Below are 17,107 nucleotides of genomic sequence, written 5' to 3' on the forward strand. Positions count from 1 at the left end.
ATTTACATCTGCTCCATTTCTCAGTAACAATTTTCCTACTTGTTCAAAACCCTTAGATGCAGCATATTCCAGTGGTGTCATATAACTACCATCTCTGAATTTATTTTTATCCAAGCATTATCAAAACTCATAAAATAGATTAAACTAGTATTTATTTTCATTATGATCTACTTCAGCACCGTAAAATTTTCACAATCTAATTCCAACCCGACTAGTCAATATTTCAGGTGCAATAAAATCCTTTAATTTATCACCTTTTCTCAATATCTGCACCATATTTTATCAGCATTTTTGTAACCTCGACAGAATCACTGATAACTGCAAAATGCAACGGGGTTCTTGATTTCTCTCCCAAACAATTAACGGATGATAGACAACTTTCGCATAAATATTGAGCTATAAGTAAATCGCCTTTCCTGTAAAAAGAATAGAGGAATTATTCAGAATTATCTTATCAAGAGAATTACTTCACACACACTTGCAGTCTACAATAAAGAATCTATTTTCTTAATGTATTTTTAGAAATCTCTAAAGGCTACAAAATGTACTTCCGCTGAATCATTTACCCTTCATCACATGAAGATTAAAAGCACTGTCAAAGCAGCTTGAAGCCATACATGATGTCACATTAGCAACTTCAATAAAAGTGAAATAACAATTGCACTTCAAAATCTATAGTTATCAATAGTAATCATATGATTGCTCTAATATCAAGGTAAAGTACTACCTAAGCTGATCTTACAAAATTTTACTGATTTTTAAAGTATTTGACTAGCTAGAAGAAATACTAAACTTACTTGCAAGCCAGATGGAGCGGTATGTTATCATCATCATCATGACTGTCCACAATTGCACCATTGCTAACTAAAATTTCCACAATCTAGCAAAGTAAACATACGCATTTAAGTTTATCAAAAGTTAGAAGCTTTAATTTCTGATGTAGTATGAGATACGATATTCCATAACCTGGTGACTTCCACTTTCAACCGCATAATGCAAAGGTGTTTTTTCAAAATTATCGGTTGAATTTAGAAATTGAATACCATGAGCCTACATATTTACAAAATAAATCGTACAAGTATTAATGAGATCAAATATAACTGGATATTAAAAGTTATTATGTAGCTTAATTGACATCTGTTAGCATATTTTTTCGATGCTCGTATTTAGTAACCATATATTTGTAGATAACTTACTCGTATTAAATGTTGAATTAGCTGCACATGGCCATTTTGAACAGCGAGATGAAGACAATTTCGATGTACTTCATCGACGGAAGAAATACTAGCATTATGCCGGAATAAGTAGTCAATTACCGCGATATGGCCTTTTGCAGCAGCACACATTAACGGTGTTTTCTTGGTATGATCGACAGCATCAACATCGGAACCCTTTAATGGAATAAGACGTATTCCTAAATTGAAAGTAACGCTAATGGATAACTAGTTTATACTTATTTATTATTAAAATTAACACATACAGTAATGATAATATTAATATTATTTCTCTTTAATAGAATAATTGGCATACCTTAATTAAAATAATACTAATGGATAGCTAGCTTACACTAACTTATTATCAAAATCGACACACGACGTATACGACAAAGGCAATATTAATGTCTTTTCTCTTTCATATAATAAATGAAATACCTAAATTAAAGTAATACTGTCGGAAAACTAGTTTATGCAACTTAGTATCTAAATTGACATATGTAACAAAGAGAGCATTAATGTCTTTTTAGAAATATAGTTCTTATATTATACCGATAATTTCTCTCCCTCAAAATAGACAAAAGTATAAAGATTGTTACAAATATTTTAGTAAACAGTATATCTAGAAAATCCTTCATATGGTAATCAGCTGAGAAAGTCCATAATTTACAAACATCGATTTTAGAAAAACAGAAGGATTACTTTTATAGTAATGGCGATCAATGCTACAAGTTGTATTCGAAAAGAAATATCAAACAATTTGTACTTACTACGTCTATTAGCAATGTCATAATGGGTAAATGCCCGTATAAACTTGCTAGGAAAAATGGCGTTTTATACTGATGGTTGTATATGTTTACTGAAGCTCCTTTATGGATCAGCAATTTGGTAGCTTCAAAGTAGCCGTTAGCAGCTGCAATATGCAAAGCGGTCCAGCCATCTTTCTATAATATCACGCCAAGATATAAAATTGAAAGAAAAGGCAACAAGCAATTATTAAGGCTACTACTTATTATAGAGAAAGAAGCATTAATTAATGCTTTATTTGTGACTATCAAAGAAAAGTAAAATGGTTTCTAAACGAAAATAATTTGAAGGTTTTTTCAATCAATCCATTATTCATACATGTATGGAGTTGATATTGGAGCCATTCTTGAGGCAAATTTCCAAAGCCTGACGAAAAAAATAGGATAGATTGAAAAGCAGATAAGTGAGTAATGCGCTCGCTAATTTCTAAAAATGAAATAGAGTTACCTTTGCTTCATTTACAATTATATTCACTATTAGCTGATGCAATTTAGAGTAAAGTAGTATATTATGTTTGTAATCATGATTCTAAGATGTTCTTCTGGATAGGCAATCTACGCTATTGTTCAATGTAGATAATATTTACAATTTTCCACACTAGATGCAAGTATAGCTTATCACGCTTGGTTATTGACTGCATTTATCGTCTTTGCAATTTCTTGTAATCGTTTAGTATTACGTAGACTATGATAGTATCTATTGCATTGAATTCTATAATTTTACTCTCTACACGCCCTCTATGTTCAAAACTATAAATAGAGCCGGTTTCTGCCTTTGATTTCGTTAGTTGTGGTAGAGTCGGGGCTAGTCGTTCTGACATTACTCGACAGCAGCTTACAAGCTTCTCCACAGTAACGACAACATTCTTACGCCAATTGACTGCAATACAGTGTTCACATTTTACGAAAGACAGCTATGTAATCCTGCGATATAGTAATTAATTCAATTTTCACCGACTGATTGAGTCTTTTATTCACGTTTACTCTCTGCAGGCTTTCTATCCTCGAAGCTACAATATAATTAGAGCCAGTTTCTGCTTCTGATTGTATTACTTGTCATTTTGAAAGGCTAGTAGTTCTCATGTTACCCCATAACAACTTTCACGCTACTCCATAGTAACTACTACATTCTTACGCTACTTGGCCGTAACAAAGTACTTACTTTTCTACCAAAGATAGCTATGTAATCCTCTAACATGGCAACTAATTCAAATTTGTCGACTGATTGAATTCTCCATTATAAATTGATAATCCAAAAGTCAAATATCATTTTGTGGATGCAAGAATAGTCGTCTACTTATTACCTCGACATGACCACCTTGGGCGCTACAATGCAACGGTATTTGCCTTTCGTTATCTTCACAGTTAAGAAGATCAATAATAGATAATCCAAAATTAGAGGAAACTTCCAAAAATAATAAAATAATTTGAGTGTGGCCTTTAGATGCTGCACTATGAATTGGTGTGCTACCATCGATCGCTCTGGCTAACAAGTTGGCTTTATTTTTAATCTGTAAGAATAAATAGGATATTATTTAATTCATTTACTTGGTTGCTCTTACAGCATTTTAGTATAAGGAAGTTTTACGTCAATAAATCATTCTGAAAAACTTTAAGATGGAAATCTCAGCTAATAAATATAACATCAGTAATTAGTTGAATGGCTATGCGATCTTCAAGCGTAACAGCTTACAAGGTGATGGCAAATTTCAAGTCTCCCTCTCATGGCTGCTTGATGTAGCGGAGTATTTAAATCGTCATCCACGACGCTGACATCGAGCAAATTGTTTTCAGTAATGTACTAATGCCAGCGATACAAATTAAACAAAGTGATTAATCGTTTTTTTATTTTTTTAGACTTAATATAATATTGAATGAAATTATTTAAATGGACATCGCAGTGGAAATAAAAATTATATAAATCTATACTCTATCATCAAAGCTCCAAGTCAACTGTTGCTTACCTTACAAATGTTTAAATGGCCCAATTTACTAGCTTCATGAAGTAGCGTATTACCTTGATCATCAACTAATTTAAATTCAGCCCCAGCCAAATGCAAGACTTCAAATGTACCCAGGCTGTTATATTTAGCAGCCATAAATAAGGGCGTATTACCATCATAACCGCGAATATTAACGTCTAGTAGTGGTACGTACCACATAAAACAAATAGTAATTTTAATTCATAAAATTTTGTCTAGGTTAATAATGCAAGACATTCGTTTATCTGTGCATGAAAGCTGAAGAAAAATTGTTTTAATCAGGACTTGTCCTATCGTTTCTATTTATTAATGATAAATTATACAGGAGTTAGAATGGATTATTATTATATACCTGCATCATGAGAGATTAAAGTCTTAACTACATCGACGCGATTGCCCCGGGCTGCATAGTGTAAAGGAGACATTTGATGTTCATCTAGATTATTGCAGGTATTCTTTTTATCTGGATGAGAACTAAATGGTTTTCTACTGCGGCAACATCGCCAAACTTTGCAGCCTGAACATGATAATATCACCAAATATTTAAAATTAAAATCCATACTTCAGTTTATGACAGAATGATACTAACTGCAAACTAAACTCTTAGAAGTAGTAGGATATTTATAAGTGTAGCAATAACAATTGTCGGTACATCACTAGCTTAATGAAATCCTTAAATTAGTAAATGATATAACAGAAATCCGAAATAGTAGATTTTACGATTTAAAATGTGTATCAAATACTCAAGAATAACTTTATCAAATCGAATAGAGAGACATTATATTGCCTAGAGATTTTCCATTACACTAACTTTTACATACCCAAAAGAGATCTTTGAAATATTTAGTATGTGCACGTTTAATGTTTTTAACTTGACCCTATGTCCAAGATTACAAGAAAATATTATCTCACAAGAAAGAATGGTTTGTGTACATTAGTCACTTGAAATTTCATAATTTACAAGTAATTGGGTGCTAGTATCAAAATAAGATCATTTGATGAACTATAGTATTTTTTAATAACAAACCAAGCAGAACTTTGACGTTTGTTGATATGGTAAGACATCATAATTAAAAGATACATTTTATACTTGTAAACAGTTAAAAATAGAATCTATCTGCTTAGAATAAATCTATGTTATAGAGCAACGATGCTGTTCCAATATAATAATATCCAGATAAGGAAAACTTTCATGTTCCATTTAGTAACAGTTAATATCTACCAATCTCATCATGACCAATATTTTAAATTGAGACTAACTTGGAAAGTATTACATAAGCTGTAGAATTTGTTAACACTTTTTACGGTATCATTACCATTCGATAATATTTTTTATGTTATTCTGGCGATTATTTTTAACAAAATTAGTGTAAGAAAATTTCATATCATAGTGAATATTGATGTGTTTTACCATATCTTTCATATTAATGTCAAAAATGGGTTGAGCGGCTGTCCATTTGTGAAATCTATTCATTATGTTAGTTCCAACGTTCAAACTCTGCTTAAGTAAGTAGAAAAGCTATTTGTGGAAATTTATTTAACGATTAAGTCAAACAGCCAAGCTTAAGTTTACCACCAATTTTTGTTTTCAGTTGAAGTAACTTACTTAATCAATGCGAAACTATCCCTAATAAAGTCTTGTTTTATTCGAATCAATTTTATCAGAGTTTTTGTTATAGTGTTTGTATAAACGACCATGAAAGTTACTTAATCGGACATACTAAAGCATGTTCGGTGTTAATTATGCCACAGTAATTACCATAGTAGATTATAGGTAAAATTGGGTCAACTATTTATACACAATGTAACTTATTTTGCATATGCACGATTCAAACTGTTGTGTATAATATGAATTAAAAGCATCAGATATTAATTCTATTAAAAGGCTATAGCTTAAACTAGTGCAATAGAATACTATCATTTTATAGTTATGCATATTCATGCAATTACTTAGCAACACTACACACACTAATAAGTGATTTGCATTTATCTGTCAATCTGATAAATTGAGAGGCTATTATTAAAAAGAAACAATCGACAAGAAATGACAGAGATGATGAAATAATTTTTTATTGCCATCACAGATAATTTGATATTTTTTAACATTAAATTTCTTTATTCGAGAAATACTCGTAGATGTTCTGTCCATAGCAAAGAGCTTATCATTATTTTACTGTGTACCATAGTAAAACAAGAACTGTCTGCTTCATATCAATTTTTCTCTATCCATTAAATGTTTTTGAATATAATTCTATGAAGCAAATAGTACTTCTCTAATGTTACTGATAAGGCAGTAAAAGTATCCCTAATAGTTCATTCTTGTTAGCAGAGTAGATAGAGTACGTGTGATAAAGTCATAATACCAGAGTTTCAATTAGTCTATTTTCAAAAACGTAATTATAATTATCTTTTTATTGTCATAAATAAGATCCATCCTTTGCTCAGACTATACTCTTATTATAAATGCACTGTTAATATAGATGGCTAAATTAGAAGTTATTATCAAATAGGACAGAGCAATTTCTATTTAATCTGCCTTTCATTGCCTAAAGTCTATTTCCATATCCATTACTTTCGATAGGATGCTTTACGAGCTTGAATGAAAGCTCTATCGACTCGAGAATGTGGTTTGTAATAAAACTATAATTATTTTCCAATTTATAGGTGCTGTCCTAATCTGAACCCTAACATAAACATAATGAATTAATAAAGTAACGCCTAGCATTTGCTAATAACATATTTCTTTTCGCTTATATGCGTATACTGCTATATCAAAAGCTCCAAAAATACATTTGGGCAGCGATTGCTTAAAGTAAAGCTTCTATGAATAAAAATAATTAAAAAAAGCAGTTCTACTAATATATTTGTTTTATGATAAAGGCGTCCATAATAATAATCCCGCCCATAGTCTTCTAAAAGAAATGATTCACTGATTACGTTATACACTATTTATGACCACGGTACTCTTTAGCCTTTTATAACGAGGCCATTACATTATAGCATGCTCATGATACTATAAAATGATCAATTATTGCCGTAGAAGAGCGTATAAGCTGTCGTGAAATAACATAAGATACCGTACCACGAGGTAAAAATTGGTAGTATTGATAATTTTGAAGCAAAACACATTTATATTACGTTACGTTGCTGTAGCAAGTTCGTCAATTATGAAGCATGAGAATACTATCATAACGACAATTCATTGCCTTTTCATTAATACCAGAGAAATAATATATATTTGTCACGGTACGCCGTTACTAATTAAGTAACTGTAAATTAATGAATGCTTATGAATAGATAAGATAAGGTTATGTGCTATATTTTAATGCGCTTGTAGCTGATAATAGGATGGTAGAAATGAGATAAAAAATAGAAGTTGTTAGCAGTTAATTTACTGTAGGTTTATAAGGTGTGTTAATCTCTAAAAATTGAGCTGTATATGGACGAAGGCTAAGCGTCTTAACACCTGATAGCTTGTAGCTATCTAAGTCTGAGAATATCGACATGTATATTTAGTAATGGTATTATACTAATTAATGTAACTTGTAAAGCATGAATTCTCACTTGTTAATATTGGAATTCACTGTAGAAACCTATTTAAGCGCGTGTGTTTGTAGAATAAAGAAAGTAATTGCTCAAGAAACGGCAAGACTCATATCGTGAAGAATAGTGTAATAATTAGTCAGTTGTCTGTGGAGATCAGCCGAGAAATCGAGTTCTCAAATACTTCTCTCATAGAAACTGAAAGTACTGGGAGAAATAGCCCAAGTTTTAAGTAACTACACTAGAGTTCTTTACTTTCCTTTGCCACAAGTGAGGGTTGTGACAATATTTTACAACACTGTACTTGTTATAGAGTTCAGAGTTTTATCATAAGAACCATTACTTACAACTACCTTATTAAGCATAAAAGATAATTCTGCTTCAAAATTCCTTTACTTTATATTACTTTATTTATAAAAGAAAAGATTCATAGATTACGTTAAACAATATGTATAGCTACTCTCTGTCAATTATTTATAGTGAGGTAATGTAATGACGGCACATTCAAGATACTATAAAATGATTAATTATAACTGTAGCTGGCCTACAGAAGAAATGTGGTGGGAGTTGCAATGACCAAACTAAACTAAACATAGTCTTGAGCTAATTATATTATTTTCAGCTACGAATTTAATGTATATATACAAATACAGAAATATTATCCTTAGTGTCATACTTGATACTAGTTTTATTTACCTATTAAATAATACTACTAGGACCTATTTATTGTCTGCTAAATTGTATTCAAACTCTATTAGTATCACGTAGTTGTTTTAATAAATATTGCAATTATGAAATAGAACACAGAGGAAACTTGTAAGAGTGCTATATTAATGGTTTTAGAGGTAACAATCCATCACCAAGGCGATAGATTATAGGACTAGCAGGCTATTCGTATACATGTAGTGAGTTTAGATCGCAATAACGAACAATTCACCGCATGTGACTAAGTACTACTATTGATATTATAGAATTAGCCTAGTCCTAAAGCTGTCAATATCAAGATTGGAGCTCAAAAAGTATCATATTCTCATCGCACATGTTAACTCGGTAGTTGTTATCAAACTGTAACCAATACTCTATCTTGCCCACAAATATTTTAGGTATACCGCGATGACCATTATCTCTGCCTAAGAAACTACAAAAAAATATTACATCTGTTGTATTGCAATCTTTGTACTTATATATACGACTCGTAGATAATTTATGCTGAAAATAGAAACGAATCGAATTATTTATTACCAAGCTTTTAACCTATGACGTATCATTCACTTACATAATAGGAATGTAAAGTTAACTTATCATAAAGTTGTACAAGATATTGTTCCACAGTTTATCTTCAGTTGAATGGCTATTGTGCTATTGCTGTTATCGTTTATTTCTATGTTCCATAAATATAGTTATAATTATCTTATGTATTTGGTGAGCTTTTCAATAGCCATATATTGTAAAGGATTTAATTAATTTTCTTGAGGCTGACGAGGCATTATGACTTAGTCAAAACTAATATTTTTCATACCATTATTAAATTTGCTAGCCTTAGTGAGAAAAAATCGCTCCTTCTGCTCCTCTTTACTAATATAAAATCAGTCTCTTGACGTACAGGAATCTGTTAACTTTATTACCACTGTACAATAAATTTGAATGGAATCTTTATCCTTAGAATCAAATGTTCGTTCTTAATAATTAAATACTCATACATTGATGATAGAACGATCTAATGCAAATTCATTCAATTGAATGTGAATCAGGATTAGGTTAAATTGTCATTTTTAGTTAATCTTTTTCAACCATTTGATTTAATTTTTCTCTCATCTCAGCATTTAATTTCAACAAGTAATTCATTTGATCGGCCAAAATTTTTATACTAAAGAAAAGAAATAAAATAATGCAAATTTAAAATCATTTGGTTATTAGTTAAATTAAATTAGCTTGAATTTTTAAGCTATGAGGAGAGTTACATTAATGTTTTTACTTTACACATTGGGTAAATATTGCCTTGACGATAAATTCTAAGGGTAAAATTTCTATTTGCATTACCTTTTATCTTGGCTGCATTGAGTGTCTTTCATCTCACGCATTTCGTCCTCTAATGTATTTGATTCTTCAAGTTGAGTTCCATCTTCATTGAAGCGATTTTGAAGCTAAAGGAATACAATTTAAATGTGTGAATATTTCCGTTAAGTTTTGATCACAGTGCAAGTTTAGTCATCAAGGATAAATTGCTGAATTTAATGAGTTTAATGTGTATTATGATAGGATGATCGAGACTAAATACAGATGATTAGTTTTACGATTAGATGATACTACAGTAAATTGCCTATTAAATCCGCAACTGGAATCCTCATGCGGTTATTGATATTAGCTGATTGCAGCGCGAGTAAAAATTAATATTATCAGCAAGTGCAACTGTGATGCAATCAGACAGCAGATTATATTTGATGGGGGTAAATAATTTTTTAAATGGTCATATCTTATATTTCGCACGTCTAGAACTTCTATTGAATATCAAGTCTATAATTACTGCTATCCTAACTGGATAATTTATTGATTTAAAGTGCACAAAAACTACTGATTCCATCACGTTAAGATACTACAGGAAGACATCGTATTTAAGCTTCATAGATTGTAAGGATATATGATTATTGCTCTATTTATGTAACGAAAAAGTAAATAAGTCTTTAATTGCTACGAAGTTTGTCAGAATTAGAAGAGATGTATAATTCTCTAATTCTTCATAAGCTCACAAATTTTTTTCTACAGTACTCTTGCTACAAAGCTAATTTTATTTAGTAAAAGTTACTTTAATCGCTACGAATTTTATAAGAATTGGAAGGGATGTATAGTGTACAGTATATAGTACTCCAAATTTTCGTAGCTCACAGATTATTTTTTACCGTACACCTACTGCAAAGCTGGTTTATAACAATATTAAACTAGCAGCTAAAACTTAATGGAAAATAATATATTAATTATAGCATCGATCAAAATGATATCGAACTATTAACTATACTGACTCGAGTAAGCAATCCCAGCTGCCGTTTTTCCTCTTTGCTGATATAAAATTTTTTCCGTAGCAAGTATGGTAGTGAATTTTCAACTTGGTCGATGAATTGGACTTGAATTTTTAAGCGACTAAGAACGGCATTCCTTTCAATTTTATCAATGTCACCTACTGCTAAACCAACCTATAATGATAGAACAAATAATCAACTGTAATTATCAAACCATTTCCCATAAGCTACCATACACCTTCAGCTTACCATTAAGTTCATTGCGGCAATAGGCATAACCACTGCAAAGACAATTAGAAAGATTAGCGCAAGATAATTAAAGGGAGTCTTTGTATTTCCATTATAGATAGAATCGAAAAAAACATCGATGTAGTCTAATTCTCCGAGCATCATATCAAAAACTTTAAGGAATGAATATGGCGCGGTTTCGAAATATTTCTATAATGGAGTTCAATGACAGATATCGATTAATAACATTAAATTGATAACCACTAATAGTTTGTTAATTATTAAGAAGATTTCGATATTTCTTTTCAATAAATATGACTGCAGGAATTAATTTACCTCATGACCCAGAATGATATAAAAGCTAAGACCAAATGCAACGATAAGGAATACTAACATAAAACCGACCTACGGAAAATTTGTACAGTTTACATAATTACAATTGTTATCGAAGTGAAGATTATAAAATGATCCATTTCACTAGTAACCGAGTTATCGATAGCGGATTGTTGTTAATAATTGATAGAGTAGCACCAAAGCTATATCAGCGTATCATTTATATACCTTCACAATAGTAAACAAGACTGACTGAAGCATGGCAACATAGATACCGAAAGTAGGCAACCTAGGTCGATTAAAATATTAGATCAATATCTCAGCCTTGATCAACATCGTCATACCAAAATGCTACAACTAAATCTTCCTATTCTCCTCTAAGAATATGAAGGCATTATAATTTTAAAAGCTTATAACCGCACTGATCCATCTACTTTTAGGAAATTTTAAGGTAGAATAGTTATCATAATAATGTAATACATTCTTATTTCTTTCTTTATTAACTAAATATAGACATAAATATTTCTTGCTACAATAGATCGTTCAGAAGATCATGATCATGCTTAACAATAAATAGAGTAGAAATATATCTTGTATTATAGTAGAATGATCGCAAGGACAATAAAATTTGGCTGCAAATATTGCTGATCCACTATTCAAGATAGAACAATTACAACAGCACTGTTACAGATTCTACTTTCTACCTTTGACTAACAAAAGTTGACATAAGTTTTTCTAGCTAGATAATTCAAAAGATCATGATCAGGATTGAGAATAGAAAGAGTTAAAATATTTCTTGCAGGAAAATTATCGTATGGAAAATAAAATGTAGCTGCAAGTAGTCTGATCAAATTGACATTGGTTGAGATAAACTATGATATTTGCATACAAAATTAGTAACTCTAATGTCCTACCGTTTAAGATAAACTATTAAATTGCACCAGGTTAGGCAGACATTAACGCTACCTATAGCCCACTGGCCAGAATCAGGTTCTCTTCCAGGTGGAAAAGAAAACGTAATAGCAGAAATGTACATAAATAATTCAATGTAATTTGTAAGGGAGAGGAAGTAGGATAGTCTCTGCCAAGTAAATTAAGACCAGAAAGTTAATTTAAATCCATATTTTAATATAATTTCATAGCGTTAGGAAAAGCTTTAGAAAAGACTGCCAGTAATTTAAAAAATAATCATCCATATGTTCTCAACTCTCCATCAATAATCTACTCTCTTTATTTAGATTTCTTACCGACGCAGAAAAGCTTTGGTAAAATTAAAACTGATAAATTAACTCTATAAAATACCTGACTCCATATTTGGAAAGCTTCTGTTATTAAATTAACTATAGTAAAGATAAAGATAATTAGTTGAGCAAGGAAGAGATCCGGCCGTGTAAACTAGAATAGAAGTATAAAACAACATGATTAATAAAATAATGCAATTGTAACGGTACGAACCACCGTGAAGAGTAAATGACTAAATTTAGTGTTTAAATTTTATATACGGAGATAACTAAAAATGACTTCCAGTAAGAATTGCGTAGTTATTATTTTGTTAAAGTAAATTATGTTGTATGGTAGTAGGAGTTCTCATAAGGTAACTAATATTAATTGATTATAGTGTTATGTCTTGTAACGCTTGTGATGAATATCCTGAAGATATTCAATTGTAGATAATACTATACATAATTCTGTGTGTGGACATACTGTAGTCTAATTATCTAGAATCGTTCATTATATGTCCAAAATTAAGAATAATGTCTGCATTAATTTAGCTATCCAATATGAGCTAAATTTAACGAACTATTATGACTCATACATGATAGCTGCTGCCGAAGAGTATTTAAGCTCTGCAGATAGTTGAATAAAGGAAGAGTTTTATAGTTGTTTTAACGTAGAAGCAAGGCGTCTCAATTCTTGTGAGGTAGTTAAGGGATACTGAATTCCGGAGACTATAGTAATTTAGAGATTTGTTTTACGTTATCTTTGTCACAAAGCTGGTTTGTGACAGCAAACTATTCTATATTGCATTAACCGGAGTAATTGGGCATGGAAAATCATTTTATCAATTTTGCTTATAGCAGCAGACTTACAATTGTATAGTAATGGTATGTAAATGTTTGATTTCCGCTAACATACGAATGTGAAGCAAAACCAGAAGAGTTCCGTACGGATGTAGTAATATTGCCAGGTGGACGCAAAGCGATAATGTAATAGGTTAAAGCACCCACAAAAAAAAGGTAAAGAATAAGATTGGTAAAATAAAGTGGAGCACCAAATGTTCGCCTATCGATTTGGACAGAAAAAATAAATCATTAAGAACAGTTGTAATAGATGTGGATAAAAACTTGCTAAGGCCATTTTTAAATGTTCAAAATTTAATTTTATAAACTCTGTCGATAAATCGAACATCTAGATTGGATCAAAACGTTATCATTATTTAACATTAATATATAATCCTAGGTAGGATGTGGCACTATAATGAGAAATGTCACTGCCAATGCATACCATTTAGCATCAAGTAAAGCCTGAGATAATTCATGAAGTAGCAATCCTGTTCTTTCATGTTCAATCATATTCTAGTTGTTAAGAATTATTGATGTATCTCTTAAGAGCTTCAAATTAGACAGTGTATACTAGCTTCTGAATACATCATCGACTCCATTGGAAATCTCATAATCAAAATCAGATTTAACGACACCCTTACCATTAATGCATTACATCTAGAATTTTCTTCTAAGTTTTTTTTTAAACGCCTTTCATTCCTTGGTCCTGGATCTAATAATGAGTAATCGTAAACAATCTAGAAAAATGAGGAAATAAATCGCCGAAAAATTTTATTCGATTTGTGAATCTTTTACTTGCTACAAATACTTTCTAGTATCTTTAATTATTAGAGATCGATATAGAATATTTAAGTCTTGCTGAGTCGTTTTATAACTAAATATCAATTCAATGATGGAGAGGTTATCCGTCAGATCAACTAACGAACCCGTATGTTGCAATTTATAATTGTATTATGATTATTATTCACTTATATATTTAGACAGCGAATACATACAAGAGGAAAATACTTGACTACCTTTGTAAAATCATATAATAGAGTCGAAGTAAACTAATCCAGCCGGTATATTTACAAAATTTTATCCATTTACATCGGAATTTTATGTACTAAAATCCATCATAAGTCAATACTGTAGTGCATTATCTGCAATGAAATTTCGTCGTGACCACGATAGTTTCATGATTTTATTTTAACATCGACTTGCCGACATAAATTTGCAATCATTGATGAGATTTCAGTTCAAAATAGCTAACAAAATTAAATATACAAACCATTTTATCCATGCTTCCACTTGCACTCCTTGCAATAGATAAGTCCATGACAATCTGGCACAAAAACGAAAGTAAGGATGAAATTTATCGGATGGACGTGGTAAATTAATATTAATAATATAAGGCACTTAATAAGTAACGAAAAATTTACCTTTGCAACGTCAGGTAGGTTCTTAATTAAATTTTGCATGACAGAATAACCTTTAGCATCGAATCGATTTAAAATCTCGCCGCTCCTAATAAGACAAACCAATGTCATGACCAATTACAAAAAAACTGTATTAAGCATTAAAAGCCATGTTAGAATACTAACAGGATGATCTCTGCTTTGTCTTTTTTATAACAATTTGTCTTTTATATTATGACTTAATTCGATACAGGAATACATTACCTCTTGTGCTTCACAATTGATAGAGCAGCATCTTTGTATCTGCCTTCAATTGCAAGATCCAAGCAGGTTTTATCGTCAATGTTACGTAGTGTGATATCACTACCACTTTCAAGCAATAATTTAATAATAGCACTTGCTCCTTGACTGGCTGCTAAATGTAGAGGTGTTTCCTAAATTGGATTCATAAAACGGAGATTTGGGTTATTATTACTTAATAAAGCAAAGAACTGATTCCAAAACTGCTTAATAGTTGAATTCTTGCACTACTAATCAAGCCAAAAGTAATTTATAAATATCAAGGAATAAGTCGATTTGCACAAAATGTAAATCAAATATCGCATAGTACCGTATAATTGCGTCATTACAGCTACATGATACTTTTAAGATGTATAGTATTACCAATCTAGAATTGATGCGATTGAGATCAGCTCCGTTTTCCAGTAGCAATTTTCCCACTTGAGTAAATCCTTTGGATGCAGCGTATTCCAAAGGTGTCATATAACTGCCATCTCTGGTAATGGTTATATTCCAAATGATAGTATTAATAGTATCGTCGATCGTATTCAACTTCATCATGATCTACACTACTTCGGTAATATAAAAACTTACAATCTACTGCTATCTCGCAACTGTTATCTCCGATACTGTAAAATCATTCAATTTATCACCTTTTATCCACATCTGCACCGTACTTTAACAGCATTGCTGTAACATCTACTGAATTACTTATAACAGCAAAATGTAACGGAGTTCTTGACTTCTCTCCCAAAGAATTAACTGATGACAAGCAAGTTTCACATAAATATTCAGCAATAAGTAAGTAGCCTTTTCTATAGAAAAATGGAGATTAATTTAAATTATTTTCTAATACCTAACTTAAATAGGATCTCAATTTCAGTTTACACCATTGCTTTTATTTAAAAGAATGATATAATTTCCACGACTTTAATCGCTACTTAAGACTAATTAGAAAGCAAATATAGCTCCATTCTATATCCTAATATCACTTCAATAGGATAAAATAAGCTTGCAAAGTTTTAATACTGATAATCTAAATTGTAATATCTAAATCTATACTAGTAAAATTGAAAGATATACTAGATGGTATACTCTTCAATACTCTAAGAATTAGCTCCTTAAATATCCAAATTAAGATGTTACTGAGATCAAATTTTGAGAAAGATGCTTGTTTAAACCATTAATATCAATTTGAATATTATTTAACTTACATACAAGCCAGATGGAGTGGTGTATTATCATCATCATCATGGCATTCCACAATTGCACCATTGCTAACTAATATCCGAGCAATCTAATAAAGCAGATACATATATGAATCTATCAAGAGTTCAAAACTGAGATGTCTGATGTTGTAAAAGTATCGTAGAGACCCCATTTCAGATATAATTTGAAATAAACTTAACCTATTACCTGATGATTTCTACTCTCAACAGCATAATGCAAAGGTGTCTTTTCAAAATTATCCACTGAATTTAAAAATTTGCCTGCAGATATCTATGTTTTTACGTGATAAAGTGTCATAGTTGTTAATACCGGTAGATCACGTAAATATGTAATAATTTAATTCACTAGCAAATTATTTTCCAAATCCAGTGGGATGGACATTGGTTTTTTTAAAACTTACTCGTAGTAAATATTGAACTAATTGTATGTGGCCATTTTGAACGGCGAAATGGAGACAATTTCGCTGCACTTCATCAACAGAAGAAATGTTTGCGTTATGTCGGAGTAAAAATTCGATTACGGCGATGTTGCCTTTAGCCGCAGCACATATTAACGGTGTCTTCTTGTTATGATCGGAAACATCTACATCGGAACCCTTAAATAAAATAAAAAATGATCATAGTCAATTTTAAATGATTTCGTGGGATAAATTATAAATACTCATGGCTATTCAGGATCTAACCGTAGAAGTATAAGGATACTAATTGCTTTTGTTCAATTAAGTTCTGTTGATGCGGTATAAGTTCTTGCTGGCTTATTCTATTACGATCAATTATAATTGATCATTTTAGAATGAGCCGGCAAATACCGGTAAGTACTAGGGTCTTTACAATCACAGTTTTTGTTAATTTAGCAATGCATTCATTTTGGACTATTATAAGTGTACAACGATAATTTTAGACTAAATTAATAATTGTCATTGCGATCAATATAGTATAATAAGCTAAATCAAAAGGAAAATTTATCGACATGTATTTACTTGTGCTTGGAACGAATGCAAATTTACATACTGGTAGTC

General features: G+C 31.0%; 1 protein-coding gene across 1 annotated transcript; it reads right to left on the reverse strand.

The window, feature by feature from the left end:
* Positions 1-1,166: 1,166 nt before the first annotated feature.
* Positions 1,167-16,630, reverse strand: TRIADDRAFT_20645 (uncharacterized protein; the record flags this gene model as incomplete). Its single annotated transcript, XM_002109702.1, has 3 exons — positions 1,167-1,391; positions 1,985-2,158; positions 16,469-16,630. Coding segments are annotated over 3 exons (561 nt in total), but the record flags the coding sequence as incomplete, so codon positions are not given.
* Positions 16,631-17,107: the final 477 nt, after the last annotated feature.

This window comes from Trichoplax adhaerens, genomic scaffold (assembly GCF_000150275.1).
Source record: "Trichoplax adhaerens TRIADscaffold_2 genomic scaffold, whole genome shotgun sequence".
In the NCBI taxonomy this organism is placed as follows: Eukaryota; Metazoa; Placozoa; class Uniplacotomia; order Trichoplacea; family Trichoplacidae; genus Trichoplax; species Trichoplax adhaerens.